Source organism: Cryptomeria japonica, chromosome 7, assembly GCF_030272615.1.
Source record: "Cryptomeria japonica chromosome 7, Sugi_1.0, whole genome shotgun sequence".
NCBI classification, from domain to species: domain Eukaryota; kingdom Viridiplantae; phylum Streptophyta; class Pinopsida; order Cupressales; family Cupressaceae; genus Cryptomeria; species Cryptomeria japonica.
The window spans coordinates 101,837,155-101,863,620 of NC_081411.1; the positions used below are offsets into that span (position 1 = coordinate 101,837,155).

The following is a 26,466-nucleotide window of genomic DNA, read 5'->3' on the forward strand; positions in this document are numbered from 1 at the left end:
ATTAAAATGGCTTAATTATTTTAATTTAAAAAGAAAACATTTTTATATAAAATAAACTATTATTCTTATATATATTTAAAAAGTTAAAAAAATAACATTATTAAAATTTATATATAATATATATCTTACATTTATTATAATATAAATATTATTTAAAAAATGAATATATAATTTATTAATAGTTTATAACATTTATTATTTTATTCATTGTAACTTTCAAAAAATAAAAACAATAATAAATAGAAAAAACAAATTAAGATGGCAGATATAATGGACAGATCCACCACGATCGGCTTGTCAGCATGGATCAACTTGGCAGGACGTGTACGGTTTGATTGGATGATTATAACTGCATAGGGCATGGTGATTGACATCAACATGAGGGGCATGGAGAAGGCATGGCATGGGGCAGGCCATTTTGTCCGCTGCGTAGCCATTGCCGTAAAAATGGTGTTAGGGTTGTCTGTGTGACTGGAGCAGGGGGATGCATTGCATCATGGCTTGTCAAGAATCTCCTTGAAAGTGATTACACAGTATAAGCCACTCTCAGAGATCCAGGTATTTATCTCCCCTTTTCTTTATATGTAGACCATCTAAAATTATATGGTAATACTAGATTTACAAATGTAATTGTTAATCTTAAAACTGCAGGAGACGAGAGAAAATGTGGGCCTGTGTTGAATTTACCAGGGGCACAAGAGAGGCTGAAGCTCTTCCAAGCGGATCTCTTGGAAGAGGGCAGCTTCGATTCTGCAGTGGAGGGCTGTCAAGGAGTCTTTCATTTAGCCAGTCCCATAGCTGGTGATAAAGAGAACACGCCGGTAAGTACCGATTAATTAATTTCAAGTCATTAGATGATAGAGACTATTTGTTTCCTAGAGATATAAACTGTCGGTTTACAGGAGGATTATATTGTGGGCGGTGTAAATGGAGTATTGAATGTTATGAGAGCTTGCACAAAAGCTAAATCTGTTAGGCGAGTCGTTTTCACCTCATCTCTTTCAGCAGCCTGTCCGCTGAGTGATAAGGGGGAATTAGCTTCTTCATGTCTAGATGAATCATGTTGGAGCCCTATCGATTTCCTCAAATCTCACACAAATAAACTGGCCTGGTATATGGCGGCCAAGACTTTAGCGGAACAAGAGGCTCTTAAATACGGTGCTCATAACGAGCTTGAGGTGGTGACTATCCTGCCACCGATTGTGCTTGGCCCTTGGTTTACAGAGATGCCTGGTTTTTCATCTTCGCAAACAGTACTATCGCTTATTAAAGGTAAGAAATGTCTAAATGTTTATTTATGGATCTTTTATTACAGTATTAGCATTAATTGCAGGCATAATTTGTTTAGCTATGTTTATTGATAGGTCTTTATAAATTGTATCAGCATAAGTGAAGGTATAAAATTACGTTATTTTAAATGATCTATCTTTTTAAATATTATTAGTTATCTTGTACGGTTAACTTTTAAAATATTACATAGTTTAAAGTCAAAGATAAATGCTCTGAAGTAGTTATCACTTGCACATGTGGAATGTTTGTAAGTGAGAAGGTTAAGAAATAATGGGATGTTTGTAAGTGAGAAGGTTAAGAAATAAGAGAGGTTGTTTTTTCACTTTAGATATTAGGAGATCTAGGAGGGTGCTCGTGGGCAATTAGACAAATTAATTGAACAAAAAAAATTAACAGAATTAATCTCCCAAAAATACCATTCCTTTTATATAGGATTCTCCGAAAACTTATGACTAAACAACCACTATACATATGAGACAAGAAAACCTCTTTGAAATAGACATATTAGATTATTTATGCAACCTATGATGTAACTTAATATTTTTCTCCCTTATGGTATTTACAAAGTTCTAGATCATGACACATACATGACTTGAACACATAGGATTAGTCATCAATGTTCTCTATGAAAGTCATGCATGTATCATAGATTTTAATAATGGGTTACACATTATTGGTGAGAAACATATATCAAATTAATCTCAAATTATTTTATCACAATCAAATCTAGAAGCAACTAATGTATTAGCATGGATTGTGGAAATCTGACAATATTAATCATTTTATAAAATATTTGATGAAGGCACTAGCAACCAAAGATCCGTGTGATAATCCCTACAATAATAGAGTCAAGATGTAGTGTTTGATACTATTCAATTATAATTCTTGAGTCTATGAGAAAACCATGAACAAGGGATAAATAGAAAACTAATTATTCAATTAAATTCCTATAAGCTCAAGTATATGATTTTTTAAATGCATCCTTAAATCCATCATAAATATTATTGGCACTAAAAACTTGAAATATCATTGTTGAAAAAATAATATCCCATGTAAAATACAATGAAAAGAGATTTGAAAAAAAAAAATTGAGGTAATTTCATAACCTATACTAAGATTCAGTAGTCACATAGAACAATCACATTAACAAATGTAGTATCATATAAAAGTGAAATGTTGAGAAATATGGTTTCACTATCTTAAAAATGAAAACTAGGAATTGTTCCCAATCTTAGACTCATTGTAGAACAACCAATTATTCTCAACTTCAGTCCCTTAGGGAAGCTAGGCACTTGGATGAATTGTTCTCTTTTGAATTGATATGATTGGATATGAAATGATGCATTAACTAGGTAGAGTTCTAGGAAATTAACAACAATTGACATAAAATAAAAAGATACTAAATTGAAAATCAAAATGTAACCCCAAATCTAGAAATGAGATGTAGAAAGAAACATGTCACTTAAATATGGGCCTAAAACTACTAGTATATGAAGTGAGATGCCCTAGACCTAGAGGTTTCTTTGTTAGCTTCAATGTTAAGTTTTCACCTATTCAAAACCTAAAATTGTTTGTTTTCATTTTCCGTCTATGAACCTACAACTATCTATTATTGAATTTAGAAACTACAAACATAAAGCGAAGGAAAAGTGTTGTGTTGTATAAGGTTTTGCCTAAGTCAAACTCCAAGTAGGAATAAATTTCTAGTAAACAATGATGATTAGACTTTTTTGGATGAAGAAATCCCACTCATTTGTCCAAAACATAATTTTAACCACTTTTGATTGAATTCTATCTTTGATCAAACTAATTAAATGGCTCAAATGAGCATATTATTTTAAATACGTTCGATTGAATATAATATACGATCAAATTATTATTTTTGTTTATTTTTAATTATTATTTAAAGGGGTTTGATAGAACCCAGGGTTGACCAAACCCCCATTTTTAGGTTTTTTTAAAACATTGTGCCCGACCTTAGTGAAATTTGTGCCAACCTTGTTTGATAGAACATAGGGTTAAATAGAACCCATCTGTTGAAATGTGGTGACTGATCAGCAAAATACTGTACACTCAGCACGTATCCTTGCTGGGGTCCGGGGCCGGGCCAGGCCCTAGGCAGGGGTTCGAGGGCGGGAGCCCTCGAGAAATTTGTTTTTGTCATTTTTCGTTGATGAAAACCGACATTGTAATAAAACCCTAAAAAGGCCGACTTTGTTTGTTGCCCTAAAAATGCATGTTATAAGTGGCTGGGATGCTTAAGGCATTGTAAGGTTGATGTACTATTTTTGTTGGATAATAAGAAAGATTGGATGACTGTGTATGGTGGACGTAACCCATTCTGGATGAACCACGTTAAATCTCTATGTTATCTGTGTCCTGTTTTATTTCTTTATCTTTTGTATTTAAATCTACATATAATTGTTAGTTCATATTTGCTTCGGATCTACTTGAAACCCTAACAATTGGTATCAGAGCAAGGTTTTCTGTAAATTGGCAGGAATTTCAGATTTGAGTGGGAGCAATGGAGGATTCCAAATCCAAGGTCAAAAAGTTTAACAGCCAGAATTATCAGTTATGGAAAATGCAGATGGCGAATTACCTGTATCAAAAGGATTTGTGGCAGCCATTGGAAGGAAAGGCAAAGAATGCAACCACAATGTCAGATGAAGAGTGGGATATTTTAGATAGAAAGGCACTGGGATCCATTCGATTGTGCCTGGCACCATTTGTAGCATTCAATATAACAGAAGCAAAAATGACTGTAGATTTGATGGCGACATTGGCTAAGTTTAATGAGAAACCCTCAGCTTCGAATAAGGTATTTCTTATGAAGCGTCTGTTTAATTTGAAAATGAGTGAGGGAGGATCTGTAGCGAAGCACTTAAATGAATTTAATACAATTACCAGTCAATTGTCTTCGATAAAAATTACTTTTGCAGAAGAGGTTAGGGCTCTCTTGATTTTATGTTCTTTGCCAGAAAGCTAGAATAGTTTGTTTATGGTTGTAAGTAACTCTGTCTCTAGTAAAAATACTTTGGTATTTGATGATATTGTTGGTGTTATCCTAAGCGAGGAAATGCGAAGGAAAAGCACAGGTGAGACTCCAACATCATCGGGTAGTGTTTTGAATGTGGAGAACAGAGGAAGATCAAAGGAAAGAGGAAAAAGCCCTGGGAATGAGAAGTCACGAGGGAAGTCAAAGAAAGGATGCTCTCAATCTAGAGGAAAGAAAGATTGCTGGTACTGCGGAAAGCCTGATCATCTAAAGAAAGACTGTTGGTCTCAAAAAAATAAAGGAGACAAAAATGAAAATGACAGTAAGGAAGCTAATATTGCAAGTAATACTTTACAAGATGCTTTAATCTTATGTTTGGATAATGTTAATGATTCCTAGGTAATAGATTCTAGGGCTTTATTTCATGCTACACCCTATAGAAATTTTCTAGATTATGTTCAAAGTGATTTTGGACAGGTATATTTGGGTGATGATGAGCCCTGTCAAATTGTTGGAAAAGAAAAGATAAAGATCAAATTGCAGAATGGAAATTACTAGTTTCTGCAGGAGGTAAAACATGTTCCTAATTTAAGAAGAAATTTAATTTTTGCATGGCAACTAGGTAGTGAAGGTTGCATTGTTACCCTCTCAAATAGTATGTGGAAGGTTGCTAAAGGATCATTAGTAATAGCTAAAGGTGCGAAGGTAGGTACATTATATCTGTGTATAGGTAACACTTACTCTACCCTAGTTGCTACAGATAAAGTTACTACAGGGACATCAACAATAAATGTTGCAAGAACAGATTCGAATTTGGCACCATAGGCTTGAGCACATGAGTGAAAAAGGGATGAAAACCCTTCACTCCAAAACTCTATTGCCAGGACTAAAGAGGATTGATTTAGAGTTCTGTGAAAACTGTGTTTATGGTAAACATAAAAGAGTCAGATTTCTCAAGGTTGGGAAGGAGAAGAAGAGTGAGAAGTTAGAGCTTGTACATTCAGATGTATGGGGACCAACTCAGGTATCATCTCTTGGTGGCTCTTGTTATTATGTTCTTTTTATTGACGACTCAACCAGAAAAATATTGGTATATTTCCTAAAACAAAAATCAGATGTTTTTGAAACTTTTAAGAAATGGAAAGCTTTGGTTGAGAACGAGACAGGAAAAAAGTTGAAGTGTCTTAGATCGGATAATGGAGGTGAGTATTGTAGCAAAGCATTTGAAGATTACTACTCCTTAAATGGGATTTGAAAGAAAAAGGCAGTTCCAGGAACTCCATAGGAAAATGGTGTGTCAGAGAGAATGAATAGGACTATCATGGAATGCGCGAGGAGCATGAGATTGCATGCTGGATTACCCTTACATTTTTGGGTAGATGTTGTACATACTACTGTCTATTTGATAAATAGAGGACCTTCAACCCCTTTGGATGGTGGTATTCCAGAGGAGGCATGGACTGGTAAAAAGGTAAATTATTCTTTTCTAAAAACTTTTGGTTGCGGAGCTTTTGTCCATGTTGATAAAGAAAACAAAACCAAGCTTAATGCTAAATCTCAGAAATGTACCTTCATTGGATATGGGATAGATGAATATGGCTATCGGTTGTGGGATTTTGAAAATAAGAAAATAATTAGAAGTAGAGATGTTATATTCAATGAGAAGGTTATGTATAAAGAACAGATGCAGGAAAAGAAGCATGAACAGGCCAAACAAGAATATGTGGTGTTGGATGAGATTCCTGAAAATGAAATGCCACAGGTACCTAATACTCAGCAACAATAGATTGTCCCACAAACTTGTGCAAGTGTTAGACATTCTATAAGGACAAGTAGACCTCTTGAAAGATTTTCTCCTTCTTTGTATTCTATTTTATTAACGGATTCTGGTGAACCAGAAGAATATGAAGAAGCAATGCAGGTAGATGCCAAACAACAGTGGGAGCTAGGCACGAAAGAGGAGATGGACTCCTTGATGAAAAATAAGACTTGGCACTTAGTCCCTTTACCTACAAAAAAAAGAGTCTTGCCTAACAAATGGGTTTATTGACTGAAGGAGGAGGAAGGATGTCAGAAAAGATATAAGGCCAGACTTGTGGTAAAAGGTTTTGCATAGAAAAAGGGTATATATTATGATGAAATATTTTCTCCAATTGTAAAAATGACTTCAATTAGAACTGTACTTAGTCTTGTGGCTGCAGATGATTTACATCTTGAATAATTAGATGTCAAAACAACTTTTCTCCATGGAGATTTGGAGGAGGAAATTTACATGTTGCAACCATAGGGATATGAGGTCAAAGGTAAGGAGAACTTGGTGTGCAAGTTGAAGAAAAGTCTGTATGTCCTAAAGCAAGCACCCCGACAATGGTATTTAAAATTTGATAGTTTTATGGCTGAACACAGTTATCATAGATGTCATTCTGATCATTGTGTATATTTTAAGAGATTTGATAATGGCAGTTATATTATCCTGTTACTTTATGTTGATGACATGCTTGTTGCTAGGTCTAACATGCAACATATAAATGATCTTAAACAGAAATTAGCCAAGTCATTTGCCATGAAGGATTTGGGTATAGCTAAGCAAATTCTTAGTATGAGGATTACACGGGACAAGAAAAATAGAACCTTGAATTTGTCCCAAAGTGAGTATATGAAGAAGGTGTTGAAAAGATTTAACATGCAGGATGGAAAAGCAGTTAGTACACCTTTGGCTAGTCATTTCAAATTGACTAAGGAGATGTGCCCAAAGGCATAGGAAGAGGTTAATAAAATGTCTAACATCTCGTATTCATCAACTGTTGGTAGTCTGATGTATGCAATGGTATGCACAGGGCTAGATATTGCACATGTAGTGGGAGTTGTGAGCAGGTTTATGAGTAATCCAGGTATGGAACATTGGAATGCTGTGAAATGGATTCTTCAGTATTTGAAAGGATCTAATGCTGCTTTGAGTGGATTTGTTGACTCTGATCTGGTGGGTGATATTGATTCACGGAGGAGTACTATAGGGTATGTTTTTACTATAGGGGGAACTACAGTCAGTTGGATTTCTAGGCTGCAAAAGGTTGTTGCACTTTGAACCACTAAAGCTGAGTATGTTGCTGCTACAGAAGCTAGCAAGGAGATGATTTGGTTGCAATGTTTTCTGGAGGAATTGGGTCAGACACAAGAGGATAGCCCATAATATACTGATAGCCAGAGTTCCATTCATCTTGCGAAGAACTCTGCTTTTCATTCAAGGACAAAGCACATTCAGCTCAGGTACCACTTCATCCGGAATATTTTGGAGGAGGGTCAGTTATGGCTTGAGAAGATTCACACAAGTGAGAATCCTGCTGATATGTTCACGAAGGCACTTCCACAAGAGAAGTTGATTTCTTCATCATTTTCTGTTGGTCTTCTTGATTGATAATTGTGGAATTTATACCAGTCAAGTCCTAGTGCTTTATCCAGCGGATGCTGCATGTATAGTGGTGTCGTGTAGTATCAGTCTCCAAGTGGGAGATTATTGAAATGTGGTGACTGATTAGCAAAGTACTGTACACTCAGCACATATCCTCGTCGGGGTCTGGGGCCAGGCCGGGCCTCGGGTAGGGGTTCGAGGGCGGTAGCCCCAGAGAAAAGTAGGGGTTCGGGGGTGGGAGCCCCCGAGAAATTTTTTTTTGCCATTTTTCGTTGATGAAAACCGACATTGTAATAAAACGCTAAAAAGGCCGACTTTGTTTGTTTCCCTAAAAATGCACGTTATAAGTGGCTGGGATGCTTAAGGCATTGTAAGGTTGATGTACTATTTTTGTTGGATAATAAAAAATATTGGATGACTGTGTATGGTGGACCTAACCCATTCTGGGTGAACCACGTTAAATCTCTGTGTTATTTGTGTCCTATTTTATTTCTTTATCTTTTGTATTTAAATCTGCATATAATTGTTAGTTCATATTTGCTTTGGATCTTCTTGAAACCCTAACACCATCTTGATAAAACATATGTTCCATCGAACCTTCTGCCTAAACATCTCCCCCCAAGCTCTCTTATTTTCTCCATATTTTTGGCCATTGAATCTCTATTGAGGGCTCAAATGGAACAATCTTGATAAACCCAATTTAAAGATAGTATTACTTGAAGTGAGATTTCCAATGATTATAATTTAAATATATATTGAGTTTATTATGATTATCTTTTTAGATTAACTAAACATAGGTTTCTCACGAAACATCAACTTTTTTGTTCAATGCTTATGTTAAAATAGTAAACTAGTGAAAAAAAAAATAGAAAAATATCTACATAATAGGTATTGAAGTCCTCTTTCCAACAAAAAATTAAATTAAATTTTGATACATACACAACAAGTAATGAGCTACCAAATGAACCTATGTCAAAATTACAGTTAACTTGACTTCAAAACTTAATAAAATATGAAATACTAGACATAATATTATGGAACCAATTGAAAACATTAGATATCGATGTTACAAAACTAAATTCAAAATAATCACATTTATATATATTTTAGAAAAAAGGTTATACCTTACCAAATAGGTATCACTATTTAGAAATGTCCTTTATTGTTAAAAACTACTTTTCGAGGGAGATAGTAAAATCAATACAAATTTATTCCAATTTTTCTTAAAAAATATATTTAAAATCTACATAGAAAATATCACAAATCACTAGTTCACATAATCTATAAATTCCTTATGGTTGAGCAATAATATGTGTTTGAATGTGAATTTTTTCCTCAAAATGATTATTTTAGTGTTAAAGTTGGCTAAAAAGTGTAACCCGCTATTGTGGGATCACTCTAGTAGGGTAAAAACTAAAAACCTTAGGGAAATGCATAATTGATAGTTTACACCTTTGAAATGAATCCTCTCACTTTGAAGCCTCGTGAAAACTTGTTGTTATTTGATAAGAGAATACATTCTTTCATTCATGGAAGAACACATAAAGTTGATCATTGATCATTGATGCCAACTTGAATGCGTAACTTCAAATCTTTGTTTTGCTACCTTGAAGACTTTTTATTGCTTTGGTCAATTGAAGTGTAAATGGAATTGAATTCTTGTAGAGAGATGTTCAAATAAGGGGTTGAAAAATTGTGTTTATATACAAATTTCACATGTTTTGTGTCAAAATTTGAAGAAGGCTAACATTGAGGAGCACTTTCCTTCTTAACAACTTTCTAACTATTGGAGATTCAATTTTGGCCCATTTTGACTAGTCCATTGTGCTAGGTGCTATATACTAGGAGGACTAGTATGTTAGGCACAATTGTCTAGAAATTTTGATCTATAATCAAGGTTAGTGAGGATGGAAATGTGCTAGGTTTCTTGACTTGGCCATGGCTTGAGAAATTCATTAGTCATGAATTAGAAGAATGAGGTAACACCACCAAGGTGAGCAGAAAATCTGTTTGAATTGTGTGAGGATACAATTTACCACACCACATTTAACCCTCACTTTAGTGGGAGTATGACCTTAGACTCATACTCTAGGCAATACACAAGATAGTGTTGAAAGACATTCACTGGGACATTAAAGAGTGAAGACAACACCAAGCCCCCTAGACTTAAGATCTATTTATTTAAAAGTATCAAGATAAAAGGAGCAACATAATCAGCATAGGTTGCAAATACACACGGAGAACAAAGAATAAAGAGGAAGAGGAATGTGGCATCTAAGACTAGTAAGGGATTCTTACTAGGAGACAAGAGAGAGAGAGAGAGAGAGAGAGTAAAAAATGTCTAACAACATGTGTTATGATACTTGAATCTCAAAAAAGGTTACAAAGAAAAATCTCCATTTTCTAAATAATCTGAAAAAAAAAACTATGAAATGGGTGATGCAACATACACCAAACAAAAATACTATGAAAGAAAGCCTCTCTTTACTAGGTAATATAAAAAATTTATTGAAAATTGGTGCTACTATATGTACCAAACATATCATGGTGTATGCTCAAAGTGTACAAAGCAATCTCTTGATGTGTGCACAAAGTGTAACATATAGTAGAGTGTATGTACCCATATTAAAATGATTGTTTATGGCTTATCAGGAGCCATTTATTTAAGATAGCATGCATGCATTCTAACCCAAGATAGTGAATCCCTTATGTTCTCTTTCATGTCTTCTAACTATCACCTTTGCCTATGTTTGGGGGTATTTCATTGTTGCGAGGAGCTTGTCTTTTAGGTGCATGTATGCTACCTTAAAGTAAGTTCTCCCACCAAGGCATAATCTTTAACGTGAGTGCAAAAAGGTCTACTATATATTACACTTTATGCACACACCACAAGGTTTGGTTCAAATGTACACTTTGATCATGCATTATGATATGCTTGGTGCATACTACTACACTAATTTTTTAATCACTTTTTTTATTACTTTTCAAGCTGAGACATTGTTTTTATAATATTTATGTTCAATGTGCACTATAGCACCCATTTTGTAGTTGATTTTCACAAAAGTATTTAACAAACTCAAGTTGTGCTTTTTAATCTCTAGAGTCAACTAGCATAACACACCTTGTTGGACTATTATGTTCCTTTTTCTAACATGGCTCATATTAAGAACCCTTGCTAGAAGAAGAAGTCTTGTCTCTTTTATTTTCTTCTCATATGTTTCATACTAAGAAACTCCTTACTAAACCTAGAAGCCATATGACTTCTTCATTCTTGCATGCTCCATGTATGTGTAACCTATGTTGATCATGTTTCTTCTTCTATCTTGATTTTTGGACTCATGAGATCCTAAGTCCTTGGGAGCTTGGTCTCTTCTTATCTCTTTAATGTCTCAAGTGTTGAATATTTTTTTATCCCATCCTATACTTTATCAAGAGTATGAGTGTAACATCATACTCTGACTAAAGTGGGGAATAAATGTAGTGTCAAAATTTTTATCACCCTACAATTTCATACTCATTTGTCTCTCACTTTGGCATTTCTTCCTTCATGCTCTTGATACTAATTGATTCTACTCTAAACAATACCCAATTCTAAGCTTGTCCCATCCCAGGACAAGAGAACTAGGATTCCTAATGCTCTAGTCCTCTCGTACAAAGTGCCTACTACCCTAGTCCCCTAGACTATGGTACCTACAACAATGGTGTATACAAAATGGTCCCAATTTTGAACCCTTTAATGGTCAAAAAAATTAGAGCAAGAAAGTACTCCCTAATGTTAGTCTTTTCAAATTTTCAACGTGTTTCATGAGATTGAGTATAAAATATAGTCTTATATCCCTTCAATTGAAATATCTCTCATATCCTAATTAAATTATCATCAAGCAAGTTGAGAAATCAATTAGGTATTGGTAGAGTAGCGAATAAGAGATCAAGCCCTCAAGAATTCAAGATGGAATTCATAATCAATTTTATTTGTTTTCTCTATGAGTGAAAGTATACAAAAACTCCTACATAGAAACATCAACCTTTCATGAGACTTCAAGGAAAGGAGATTCATAAGAAAGGTATAACATTTCAATTCTATTCCTTAAGGTTATTAAGCTCTTCCATACAAGGTTAATCTCTCTATTGTATGTACCATTATTGTAGGGTTCGTTAATTTCCACCCAATGTTTGACTTACTCAAAGCCCTTTATAGGCCAACATAAGTTATCTCTTTTGTAAAAGTATGATGCAGATCTAGCATACTTCAATTACAAATTTATGAAGTGTAGATTGAGACAAGAAAAAAAAACTTTGAAGAAGCAAAAAAGCCTAGTAACTATCAATTAGCCATATTCACTAACAATTTTTTGATGAAATTTTAAGAAGATGATTTGTAGGGAATCGTAAGCCAAAATATTATCTTGAATTTTTCACAAAACATCTTTAAGTCAATAATTCCTAGCTACATATGCCTTCACTTTTAGGCTCAAATTGCAATCACAAGTTTGTGTCTAAATGCTTTTCCTCTATTTGCCTTCAAAATTTGCATATCTATTTTTTAGCTTATTGTCATAATCCCTAGTTCTCACATCATTTATTGTTATATCTTATGCAATCATATCAAATCACAAAAGGAGAATAACAAATAATTGTGCATAGATCTTGCAAGGTTTCGAAGTGTGACCTATTGATTATTCTCTAATGTAAATTGATTTGAATGGGTTTGATTGCTATTTTTCATTTTTAGGCTAGTGAACCATTTCGTGCATCATTACAACTAGCTTCTTTCAATTTTGCGTAGGTTATTTTTTTAATCCTTGTGATAATCAATGATAATATCTTCATATCATACTATAAATAATTGAATTTTAGATATTATTCAAATGAATACAAATGAATGTACCTTTTATAACCATAGCACCAAATCATGAATCTTAGTGGCAAATTTGGATCACAATAAACTCTCATTTGGTGCTAGTTAAATAAATATATTATTTTCATTTTTAAATTAATCTTGTTAATATTAAATCTAAAAGGATTATCTCCCACATATGAAAATGATATAAGTTAGATAATTATATTATATTAGTGCTAAATATGAAAAGAATTGTATAAATTTTGGATCAATCATAAGAATCATAAACAAGCTAAAAGGATTGATATTGTGTGCATAATAATTGGTATATGAAATCAAGATATACCAAGGTGTAAGACAAATTAGGCATACAAAAACAACTAGGTGTAAGGGAAAAATCCCATTATCATTTATACTATGAGACCATCATATTTAACCCTTATTGTTTTCTATTAATGGGTTTTAATTACCATCCTATAAAAAGAGGTGTTCTTAATGAACACCTCCACTAATTTTCATGATTAAACTACATATTAATGTTGAACCTAATATAAATTTAGGGTCCTTAGGGTTAGGTTTTATACCTAGGAATTCCAATGGAAATTTAATAAATGTTGCATACAAGAAATAATTGCTTGGGATTGAGTATAAAGCATAAGCTTCAATTTTTTACCAAGGCTTTAGTTGATATATTATGTCATCATCTACATGAGAATTTGGAGACCAAATTGGAAAATTATTAACTATGGTAATAAACTAACTACTAATGATGTTAATTATTAGCGATGACCTGCCACCATTAGGGAAAATACTCACACGATAATAATTGATCAAAAATCCCCATAATCAATAAATTAAATTGGTATATTTATCGCACACGTGTGATGGCATCTAAAAGAGAGATATTTTAAATGCTTCTTGAGACTCATTCCCATCATATGCCTCAAAAAAATGGTTGTATTCTTTGTATCCATATATAATTTTTTCCCTTTGGTTATTTACAAATAGCTCTTCTATTAATATGAATAGGGATGAATGAAAAAAATAACATTTTGGAATCATTTTCGATGTAATAATGAATAATGCTTGCCTATAGGAAGGTGGCATTAGAGAGTCCATCAACAAAATGTTTTGAAAGGTTTTTTGTTGAATGGAATGTATGCCTTCAACTACACTTAGATATATTGTTGATGTGTATTTATAACCTATTTGAAATAATAGGGCACAAAGAAAGGATAAAGCACCTCAACTAGTTTTACATTTGCTTTAAGAATTAAGATAATCTAGATGCAATTGAATGTAATGTGATGCTATCTTATCAAGTCTTTACTCCATAAATTAAAGATAATTCTATGCTCTTGGAATAATTAGTATATACACAATATGGGAAAACATACTCAATAATTAGTTTGCGACAAAGAAAACATCAAAAGGTTTTTTTCTAGAAAGGATGAACTCTACACTTCAACAGTGGATGTGATAGGTCTATATAAATCCTACAAGAGCAGTTAAATATGGTAAAATACCTTGATGGATCCTATAGCTTAAAGGTAAGTAATATTGAATAAGATGCATATCTGCTTCAATGACTTGATTATATGATGGAGTTAGTTCTTTGGGTTTTACATATATAAATATATATCTTGATACTCTTGTTATGGGAAAGTAGATGTATGATAAATTCATGATTTATTATTCTCTATATATTAAAAATATAACATAATCTAATTCCAGAAAAATCTATGTACCATGATACATATGAACAATACATCAATGGGTTTATATAGTTCTTAGATGGTAAGTGATTTTGTAGGAAATGATTGGTATGATGAAGCATTGAAGTTTATTCAATTCACAATGGGCTCCATTGCAGTAGCTCATATTGATGATGTTAGTAATGCCCATATATTTTTTATGGAGCATCATAATGCACAAGGTTGTCATGTATGTTCCATCGATTCTAAGAGAATCGTTTCTCTCAAAGATTTTATTGCTAAACAATTATATATCTCGCTCACGTAAGTAAATAATTTATAGTTTATTTTTAAATATTAATTTGTTCTAGAACAATAATTAATTTTTTGTAATTTTGTTTCACTTTCAGGTTAGATAAGGAAGATCTAAATAATAGCTATTTACCTATATCTTCAAAGAAATTGTTGGCTATGGGATTCTCTTACAAGTATAGTTTGGAACAAGCTTTTGACGAGAGCATAGATTGCTCCATTAAGAAAGGAGTTTTGAAGTTGTAATAAAGAAAATAGAAAATTCAGCAACTTCAAATCATTTATAATTATATGTAAAACTATGGATAATATATCTTAGTATTATATAACTTTACTCATAATTAGTATTTGGTACTAAAGAAAATAACTAAGTTAGTATTAGCTATCTAAATTGTTTTGTTTGGTTAATTATGTAAATATATCGTTATAATTATTATAACATATCATATAACTTTATTCATGATTAATATTTGATACTAAAGAAAATAACTAAGTTATAATTATTATAATTGTGTTGTTTGGTTAATTATGTAAATATATCGTTATAATCATTTTAATATTATAATAGATGGAGGATATTTAGAATTGATTATGATCAACAATAATCCAATTACTTCTTTTTTTAATATAAAGTTAATAAAATAACACAAGTATTATATTTATAATTTTGATGGTGAGAAATACATTATATAACTAAAATATAAAATTATGATAGACAATTGACATAAAAAATTGAAGGATAGTCAAACCCTCTTGAAAGTTAATACTATCACACTCTTGAAATTTAATGCTAGTGCAGGAATATTAGTAAAATTAGACACATAAATTATAAATGTACAAGACATGTATACATAGAGAAGCATGCTAAAAAAACATTGAAATGAAGATGTCAATACTAATTGAAGGATAGTCAAACCCAAAACTTTAAATATGATATAAAGAACTTTCATTAAATTCCCACTAATGATTGGTAAGAGAAAAAAAGGCATTAAGTACAATCAAAGCCTAGTCAATGGAAATGTGAGATATTTGGCAAATTTAGTTATTATTAGGATAAATAAATTTCACAACCTTATCAATTTGCATATATGTGGTTCAAATATTGAATTATGGTGAACATTATGCTAATCTATAAAAATAGTATGAGAATGGTATTGTTATCCATTACTTTACTTTTATCTATTCCAAGAGTTCAATTGGACCTTAAAGTATAAGTGTTAGGGCTTGCGCATGTTATATTCAATTTTGACCCTACTTTGTATCAATTCCATCTACATTTTTTTACGTATATAATATATTTACATTATAATTTAATTTCAAACTCTTTGTAGTGGTTTAGTTCCTTAACAATAATTATTCATTATAGATATGTCATAAGCAATCTATTGATCTTCACATATAAATTTTATAGTCAAATATCCATAACAATAATTATTCATCATAGATATGTTATAAGCAATACTATAGTAATTTTTACATATAAACTTTAGAGTCAAATATCTTACAAAAATTAACATTGAAATAATCTTGTGGATATAGGTAGTCCACATCCAGGTCATCCAAATACAACCAAATCCACACAAATGTATAACCTATAGATCCTAGTCCATTGAAAACTGAAAAATCATCCTCACATCAAGAATCTAATTACCAAGATATCAAAGACAATAACTAGAAATATATCCAAAACCTCCCACTACATGAGTACTGTTAAATCTAAAAATAGATCGAGGCATACCAATCCTATCTATTGTATTTCACAAAGAGGATGTGGCTAACTCCTCTATTACATAGTGTCAACGAATAAATAAATTATTTTTAAATGATACAAATAAATATGCCAAATGCCTCTCCCACTACTAGTCTTCATATCTCTCCTAATTTTTTCACACTCAACCATGGGTGAATACAAACATTTAGAAAAAATAACAAGAATAATAGAGAAACCATAAATGAGATCATATCATTCTTCCAAAATAACATGTACCAAGCTATCTGTGGTAACTCAGGTTGGGCAGCAGGGGCTAGAGTGAGAAGAGGCTCATGTGTCGGCCTCATCCTTGCATATGTGGCAAACATTGGTATCCAAACCTCCAGCATGGATGAAGTGGTTGCATTCTATCACAGGTTAGTCGCTGCCAAGGATAAGGAGTTTAGACGCATCATTGTTTTGTTTATGATTTCTAGCTCCACTATAACTTATTTTATAATTGTGAATTGGTCAATTTTAAATTGTTTTACACATGATTTCTACTTATATTGTTGCTTATTTTATGATTCAATTGAATATCAAATTTCCTTTTATCAATAAGAAAATATAATATAAATCTAATTACTTACATCATACTACTAACATTATTTATATTAATATCTGAGAAAACATTTTTATTTTTTAATATTTAAAAAATTCATAATATATATTTAAAAATACATTCAAACTTATTTTAATTTGGCTTTCTTAGTGATTGATTTGTTACTTATTAGTAAAACATAATAAATAGATTAGTATATTCGACCCATCAAAATAATAGTCGAATGTTACCTCGCTAGTATTCCTCCACTAACAATAACAGTACTTTCAAGAGTTTGGAAAAGTGTGGAAAGAGCAAAGTACGAGATGTTCATGGGATTTGACTCTGTAAATGATCTCTTTCGAGGAAATGAATTCCCAACGAACGTAACTCGCTGATGGTGTGGATCCGATTTTGTCGCCTGACCACCCAAACACGCAAGAGAAAACTTAGTCCAAATAATACAATATTTTACTATAGGGCATCCCATCACCGACCATACTATTTATGTAATCTGTCATCGACTGCATCTAGGCGCGATGATGGAAAAACGCATTATCTATATGAATGGTTGAAAACTTATCGAAAACTGGAAGTCCGTTGGGGCCCCGTAGTTCACGCTGTGGAAAGTGAAATTTGTTTTTTCAGAAAACAGAGAAAAATATCATCTTGTCAGTCCTCCACTGAGTCTTTTCATTACTGGAAGTTGTATAGCATTGATCACTCACGCGGTTTCCTAGACTACGGTAGCCATTGACTCCTGCTATCACTTATTTTACTCTTGGAACTCCTAATTTTCTGCATAAAGTCAAGACTTCCCTTTTCTTTTGCCTTCAGCTTCAATTCGACGGACATGGCTTCCTCTTCCACAGCCATGCACAATCAAATTCAAACTATCAAAAGGCAAATTCTGTGAATGAAATGTCATATCTTTGAACAAATAGATGTGTTCATAAAATGTTTGTTTGTATAGCATATAATTTCTCAAAATAAAAATTAGGAAGTGATAAATTTGATTTCAATGTATAGATTTTTTAAGAAATGGATAAATAGATAGGATTTGATTTTGAAGATAAAATTATTGTTCTATGAATCAATAAGTGTTTAAAAGGACATGATGATATGGACATAAATATATGAAAAATTCTAGTGTCTACAGTCACATTCATACAAAATGCTATTTTATTTATTTATCTTGCAACATATCTTGTTTTATTTAGTTTATTTGTGAAATTATTACAGTCCAAAGTAACTCTTTAATCTTGCTAATAATTTAAGTAGTCTTAGAAGAAATTGCGCTACTTGTACGAAATAAAAATTCAATCTTCACCACCATCCTATCCTTATTTTTCTAATTATTAACAATGAACTTCATACGCCAATTGATTAACTATTCTTATACACAATAACTTTACATTGGTTTAGAACAGCTGTTTCCCAATGCTTCTTATCTACAAGCTGCGTGTCAAATGGCAACTATTCCAGGAGTGGTAACAACTGGTGAAATGCCTCCACAATTCTTCCTTCTTCGCCCATCACTACCATAGCTTTTGTTTTCTTGACTCCAGAGATTGCATGGAAGAAAAGAAAGACTTCCATGCTCGCATCATATTTTCCGAGGGACGCACAAATGCGTACAACTTTACTCTCCTCCTCATTCTTCTCTTTTCCCTCCACATAACAGTAAAAAGCAGGGGTGTCAAACAAATCTAGAGTCTTCGATACATCTGATGGCTCCTCTACCTCCCTAATCGCAAGATCAGGAAAGTCTAGAGAGTTTACAATTGGTCTGACAAAATCGCTCACGCTACCTTGTATCGACAAACGCCTTGGACATTCCTACAAATCGTATTGCTTTTGAGTCATTAGGATGAACACTTTCATAATACGAAATATTAAAAAATTGACCTCTACTTATCACCTTTACCTTCAAAGACTGAATGCAAGGTTTCAGGGCTGATATAGTCTCGCATTCAAGCACTAGGGTTTCCAATAATTCCACTTTCACCAAACTTTGTACACCTGGTACCTTCCAGCAGGTCTTTACAAGACACAGATGCTTCAATGACTGGGAATATTGCAAACCTTCTATTTTCTCAACTTTGGGGCAATTCGTCAATATAAATTCTTTCAGCGAAGCCAAATCAGCAAAGTTTGGCAGTTCTTCTATCTGGGGACAGTTAAAGATTATCAGATTCTCAAGGCTTACGAGAGCACTAACACACCTGATGTTCTTCAGTACTTTGCAGTCGTATATTGATAGCAATTTGAGCGACACTGGCAGTCTCTCGATCTCCACTGAATGACGATTCCACCTAAGCTTGAAACTTTCAAGGTTGGGACAAGAATCATTGGAAATTGATATACTGGAGACTTGCTTGCAGTCTTCCGCCCCGGTATCAGAATCGATTTCACCACAAGGACTTACAATTACAATACTCTTTAATGAGGATAACCTTACAAGTGAAGTTTGCAAGCCTTTTAACATCATACTCTCAATTATGAGAGTGTGTAATTTGATCAGTTCACCAATGTCATTTGGTGAACCTGTTAACTTGGTACAACCCTGTAAGTCTAACTTTGTCAGCGATGCCTGATTCATTATTTGATGAGGCAAATATTCCAATTCCTCGCAATAACTTAGTTCAAAAACTTTCAGCTTCCTGATATTTTCCAGCATATCTATCTTCAATTTAAGCTTGGCACAATATGATAATTTTAAATCTTTCAGGTGGATCAGTTCCTTGAAAGAATCTGGCAAAGTCCTTAACTGTTTGCAATACTCTAGACTTAAATACTTCAAGCTTTTTAAATTGCCAAATCCAGTAGGTAGTGAGGATAGCATTTCACAGTGTGATAGATTCAGATCTTCCAGGAAGATCAGCTGACTGAAAGAATCAGGGAAACTGCTCAACTGCTTGCAATATGCCAGAATTAATTTCCGCAAACTTCTTAAATTGCCAAAACGAGAAGACAGTGAAGATAGCCCTGGGGAGTATAATTTCAAATACTCCAGGGATTTTAGGCAGCAGAACTGTTCTGGCAAACTGTTACCATGAAAGTAGAAAAAAATCTTCTTTAGATACTGAAGACGTCCTATTGACCTTGGAAGTCTTTGCAACTTTTGGTTACCCCATATAATAAGCTCTGTCAATTGCAAAGGAGGCTGCAAGCAAACACTATTGTATTTAATGTAATTCAGAAACGCATGAACAAATAGTATTTTTCGAAATAATCTCGTTCAACCAGGGAGGCAAAATACTTACATCCGCACTCTCCTCCCACAATTCTTCCAACTCATTAGCACCATGAAGCTCTAAAACACTTAAACATCTTAGTGTAAGCCATGTTGGCAGATTTCTTAATGGAAAATCTTCCCACCGAAGCCACACCAGGTCTTCTGATAATGATGCAAATTCTTCCGTGAACTCATTTCCTTTCACGGAAAGGATTTGTAATCCATTTGAGAATTTAAGGCGTTCGGACAGTCTGATTGAGTTTTGTATTAACTGATATGTGTACTCTTTGAACGCCACAAAAGCATTTGCTGGTCGTATCCCTCGAATCAGCATTCTTTTCTGAATGAAAGAAACCAGAAATACTAAGTGTTCCAATCAACTTGCTAAATGCAGAGGAAGATGGTAAGATATTCTATTGTTTTAGCGCTTTCACTTATCAATGATTTATAAGAAAGTTGCTCAATATAAAACGCAGACTTGCATTATCATGTGGGTATGCTAATATTAACCTTACCTTGGGATGGTTCTTTATGTTAGCAATCTGCAATGGAGACCAGAATCTCTCTTCCCATATCCCTAAGATGATCATGCATTTTTATCTTGGCAGACCTCACTGGAGCAAGATAATGCCTGCAGTACCTATAATCTGACTCACAAACCAGCTCCACAAGGCACTTATTCACAAGTGTTTCTAGACCATGCAGACCACTCCAATGCATCCCATCCCACACTGCTATAGCCTTGCTTTTATCTTCTCCAATGAGAAAACAAGCTACATCCAGGAACATCTCTTTTTCTTCATCACCCAACGCATCGTAGCTGACTTGTAGCTTTTGTTTGATGTCGCTAGGCAATATTCTTGAGACTTTATTTAACTGGGATTTCCAGTAATCTCTGGAATTTCTGCCATATAATTGTCCCCCCAATACCTTCAGTGACAGAGGCAAACCACCGCAAGCTTGGATGAACTTTTCAACCAGAATTTCAAATTGAGCGGGTGGAGATGGTTGCAAGAAAGCATGCCAGCAGAATAGCTGCTCGGCATGTGACCTGTTAAGTCCTGGCATTTTATAAATGCAGAACAGACCCCATGATTTAAGGAGACCCCGTTCCCGGGTCGTTACAATAACCATACTTTGAGATCCAAGATTGTCCTTTTTTGGCAACAGACAATTCATGTGGTCGATGTGATCCACGTCATCCAAAACGATGAGCACCCGAAGTGAGGTCAAACGGTTTGCAAGAATGGCTTTGCCTTCATCAACATTGTCGAATGCTAAATGATGCACACCAAGGTCGCCCAGAAGCTTTTTCTGCTTGTCAGGCAGTGCATTTCTGGATGCCGCATCTCGAACGTCCGAAACAAAACTGCATCTCTCAAACGAGGAAAAGTTCCGGTTGAATAGCTCTTTGGCTAATGTTGTTTTACCACTACCTCCCATGCCTACGATCCCCGTGATGTTCACTTTGTCCTCAGTTGTAACTGATCGGAAGCCTTGTACCAGTTCATCCAATCCAAGTGGATGTTCGGCAACCCATAAGGGAACATTTTTCATGACTTTCAATGCACAAATCACAATAGTCTTCAAAACTCTCGCCTCATCCCTACACATTTATAGACGAAAATGAGAATAAAACACACTATACTCCTTAAATACATAGGTCAACAGAAATGAACTTGAACCGATGGATGCCATGACAGATTCGACCAGGAAATGTATAAAATAATACATACTCATTATTGTTAACCTGGTAGCCGGAGTGGAATGAAATGTTGTAAAGCGCCCTTTTCCACTCATCAAGCTTTTCCTGGGTGCATCTGCCTTCCTTTCCATGCTTTACAAATAAATGAGCATATATTCCTCTCTCTTGATTGATCAATCTGATTTCTGAAGGCTTAACATGATAGAATATAGGTATGATTTTTGCACCAGTTTTGAGCATGAAAGATAGTTCAGCCAAACACCATGCAGATTGGGCATAGTTTTGAGAAAAAATTGCAATGTGAAGGGAGGCACTAGTCATTGCTGATTGTATTTCTGCCGGCATCACACCACCAGGCTCAAGTTCCTCTACACCAAGGAAAGCTCGGAATCCCATGACGTCAAGTGTGTGGTAAATTTTGCTGGCAAGTGTGTGTTTCACATCACTTCCGCGATGGTTAATAAATATCTGGCATGGCCTCGTAGATGTAGAGGCTGAGGATGCTGCAAGCTGATCAAAAGCGTTTTGGGGATCAGGTTGAGTTTGCCGGCTATCTCTGGAGGCCCACAAAAACCTGAGGAATGGAACTGCGCAGATTCGTTCGATATCGTTTTGAGTGGACCGACACCATTCTCGCAATAGTTTTATAATCTCCACTAGACAATTTGGATTTTGTCTGGGCTCTACAGATGTAGAGGTAGAATATGGTGCAGGCTGCTCATAGTCTGTCTCTAGTTCAATCTGATTATGGCTAGCTGTAGAAGTGGAAGCCATTTCAAAAGAATTAAATTCAACTGGACACAGAAGAAAAATCGAGGGTCGTTTTAGGTTTCGGGCAAATGAAGGTTTCCAAGGCAAAGAGGAATAATAAAACCGGGTCCGTCAATGGGAGTAAAGAAAAATAGAGATGGAGAAGAGAGAGGAGATTCGACGTGAGGAGGGTTCGGATAAGCATAGAAAATGGTGTATGAAACCGCGTTCTTGCAACTTCTCGGAAGGAAGGTTTTTTTTATAAGTTGTGACATCCACAATTATAATATAGGCAATCTTACCAATAGTCAATAAAGGTTTAATCAAAGTTATTCTTAAAGAAAAAAAATTGTTATATCAGGTTGGTATTCAATTATCTTTTTAAACATCTTTTATAATGGTCATCAATATTAAATCAGTTTTATAGAGCATTGTGAAAATTGAGCAAAGTGGGTTCTCAAAGGATAGATATATTTTCAACAATCTAATGTTAGCTTGAAAAATTATTGAATGTGTTCAACAATCTTATCAAAATGCATTGTTGGTTAAGTCAAACTTTGACAAAACCTATAATAGAATTTTTTGAAGATTCATTCTTTAAATGCTTCAATGCCTAGGTTTTGTGTAAGCCAACTTAGTCAACTCCCAATAACAATTTTGGGGGTCTTCTAGTATATGATAATAAAGTACATCATGAGTATAGAATTCATACTATTCATGAAAATTTCATCATTTAGTTATAGACTATTCTACTTGTACCCCTATGGTAATTAAAAGAATCTTAATATGAATGGAAGTTGTATAATAACTATTACATATGAATTTCATTCATTCATCCTTGAGTTAAATGTCCTAAAGTATTCTCTATTTTATTAGAAGAGCCATGAATAAATCATATGAATGACACTAATGCACAAGAGATGTTGGGATTATATAAGATAATTAGTTTTTATCAATAATATAATCATCTTTATTCTTCTAGTTCTCATTGCAAATTGATATTTAAAATCATTTCTAGTTAAAGGTTAATTTCTTTAAACTATGATATGACATTAAAAATAACATATATTGACTATATGTATGTCAATGATTCAACAAATCCATCAAAGCAAGAGTATGTCAAAAACTATACTAATCTAAAAATAAAAAATTTAGACATTTAAAATGTTTAAGAAGGTTGTTATAGTATTGGATAACAAAAAAAATAAATATAAGTTCTATTACCAACCTTATTTTTTTTCTAACGTCATGAAAGATTAAAAATACATAAAAGGGGATGACTATTGGTAACAACATTTTTTTTTTCAAAAGTGAAAAAAGAATTGTAGATAAGGCACAAAGTTGCCATTAACCATTTAACCATTGAAGCATGGGATGTTTAATTAGTAAATTGAAACATTAAAAGAAATAACAAAATATATAATGTTTTTTGCAAAACTTCTATCGTGTTCCATATAGTTGTTTTTGTTTATAAGCTTTTTATTATTATTATTATGATATAGTAAAATATAGTTATGAACTTTGCATTATTACATTAAAAATTTAATAAAAAAATTTAAAATTTTGATAAAATATTTGAAGAAGTTGAGAAAGTACAACTTCTGAGATCCCAAGAGCATCTGCAAGCAAAATACCTGTCACAAGACAAGATTGGAGACAACACAAAAAAGGCTCTGAAGAAAAGATTATTATTTCAAAGAGGGAATTGAAAAAGAAAAGTTACAATGCAATCCTTATGACAGGAGAATAGAAACCCTAAAAAATAATTATTAAATACCTACAATATTATTAAATGCCTACGTTTAGCTTAAGCGTAGAGTATAATAGACTAATAATTAAATAAATAATTATTAGCTAATACAAGATAACTCTAACACCCCCCCTTAAGATGAACTTAGGGAGTAACTAAAAAAACTAAATGCAGGAAAGCAAAATGCAACTACAAGAAGAAGGAAAATTTGGGTCCCAACAACAAGGCCTAATGAGGTACCCAGTCACAACCAAATCTCTATGAAATGGAGAAATAGAGAAAACCACATGGGAAAAAAATCTACTCCAAAAAGAGATGGGAAAAGCATGTAATAAAGAACATGAAGGAAGGAAGGCCTCAATGAGACCCCTCAAGGACAACTTCCTTCACCCCAAGCATAGAATGCAAGTGAAGATAGCGTGAAGATGCAAAATGTTTAGTCAAGATGTCAGCAACCTGCTCCTCTGTAGGAATGTACTCCAAGATGAGAAAGCCATCCTGAATCAACTGTCTGATGAAGTGCATGTCAAGCTCAATGTGTTTAGACCTCTGGTGCTCCACTAGGTTGCGGGAAAGGTCAATGGCAATCTAATTGTCACACCAAAGAATAGTGGGACTATCAGGAGGAAACCCAAACTCAGTCATCAACTATCGAAGCCATAAAACCTCTTGACTAGCTAACACCGTTGCTCAGTACTCAGCCTCTGTAGATGATAATGCAATAGCATACTACTTCTTGCAAGACCAGAAGTAGACTTCAGATCTTGAGCATCACCAGCCCAATCTAAGTCAATGAAGCCAACAATGTGAGGGGATCCTGAAGTATAGTGAATGCCAAACTATGTAGTGCCCCGAATTTACCTCAAAATATGTTTGGCTGCTTGCCAATGACTCTCATGAGGATCATGGGAGAACCGAGAGACAAGACCAACCGCAAAATAAAGATCCATGCGGGTATGGGTCAGGTACAACAAATTGCCAACCAACTGCCTATATAAGGTAGAATCCACAGAAGGTGTAGAACAAGTGGTAGACAAAACAACACCTGACTGAAATGGTGTGGGAGTAGGCTGACAAGTAAGCATATCAAATTTGTGAAGCATATCAAGAGCATACCTCTGTTGAAGTATGGAAATCCTATCGGAAGACTGAATAACTTGTAGGCCCAAAAAATAGTGCAGAAGGCCAAGATCTGTCATCTCAAACTGCTCCATCAAGGCTCGCTGAATATCCTAAATCAAGGAGGATGAGCTACCAGTAATGATAAGAGCATCAACATAGAGCACAAGAATAACTATATCATACCCCTGACGCTGAATGTAGACTGTAGGATCGGAATGGCAACGTGTAAAGAGTGTGGAAAGGAAGAAGGAGTTCATCTTCTCATACTAGGCCCGAGGAGCCTGTTTAAGACCATATAATGAACCTTGAAGTCTGCAAACCAAAGACAAATCCTACACAAATCCCTGAGGCTGCTCCATATAGATCTCCTCATGAAGGTCTCCATGCAAGAAAGCACTCTTCACATCCATCTGAAAAACTGTCCATCCCTGTGAAGCTGCCAGAGAAAGTACAAAGCGAATAGAATTCATCTTGGTGATAGGAGTAAAGGTCTGGGAGTAATCAATACCCCCACCTGAGAAAACCCCTTCACAACAAGATGACCCTTATACTTATTAATAGAACCATCTGCATCATACTTGGTACAATACACCCACTTGCACCAAACCAACTTTCTTCCCTTTGAAAGAGAACAAAGATCCCAAGTATGATTCTTCATCAAAGAAGAATACTCCTCATCCATGGCCCTATCCCACTCTAGGTGACTTATTGCCTCTAAATTTTTTTGAGGATTATCTGAAATGGTATGACTCAAAAGACTAGAACCAGATGTCTATGCACGAGTACGACGAGTGTCAGTTGGATCACCTACCATAGAACCAACAACATCAACTATAAACCGGGCCCACTTGGGCAAAGGCTGAGCAACGGGTGGTGGTGGTAGTGGTGATGGTGGTGGTAAAGGTGGACCATCATCTGCATCATCATCAAGGAAGAAGGAATCGTCAAAAGATGAAGAGGGAGGAGGAGGCAGTGAGGGAGAAGCTATTGATGGAGAATCCATCTGAGGAAGGCAGTCATCAATTGGACATCCTGCCTAAATAAGACCTCTCTGGAATCAGGATCAA

The 26,466-nt window shown here is 34.2% G+C and overlaps 2 protein-coding genes across 3 annotated transcripts; one reads left to right on the forward strand and one right to left on the reverse strand.

The window, feature by feature from the left end:
• The first annotated feature begins 258 nt into the window (after positions 1-258).
• On the forward strand, positions 259-14,789 carry LOC131064246 (putative anthocyanidin reductase). The gene is made up of 6 exons (XM_059208268.1): positions 259-329; positions 434-522; positions 652-821; positions 903-1,272; positions 14,351-14,555; positions 14,642-14,789. Exons 1-6 carry the CDS (start codon positions 259-261, stop codon positions 14,787-14,789), a joined length of 1,053 nt encoding a protein of 350 aa, XP_059064251.1.
• Positions 14,790-18,114: 3,325 nt separating this feature from the next.
• On the reverse strand, positions 18,115-22,645 carry LOC131064249 (disease resistance protein Roq1). Of its 2 annotated transcripts, XM_059209047.1 has the most exons (4): positions 20,588-20,783; positions 20,101-20,412; positions 18,762-20,000; positions 18,115-18,673 (listed from the first exon to the last, which is right to left on the reverse strand). In XM_059209047.1, the coding sequence occupies exons 1-4, from the start codon at positions 20,660-20,662 to the stop codon at positions 18,311-18,313; spliced, it is 1,989 nt and encodes a 662-aa protein (XP_059065030.1). In that variant the 5' UTR covers positions 20,663-20,783; the 3' UTR covers positions 18,115-18,310. The 2 variants fall into 2 exon arrangements, with proteins under 2 accessions (XP_059065030.1, XP_057854325.2); XM_057998342.2 differs by lacking the exons at positions 18,115-18,673; positions 18,762-20,000 and adding an exon at positions 21,809-22,645 and having other exon boundaries at positions 20,325-20,412; positions 20,588-21,678.
• Positions 22,646-26,466: the final 3,821 nt, after the last annotated feature.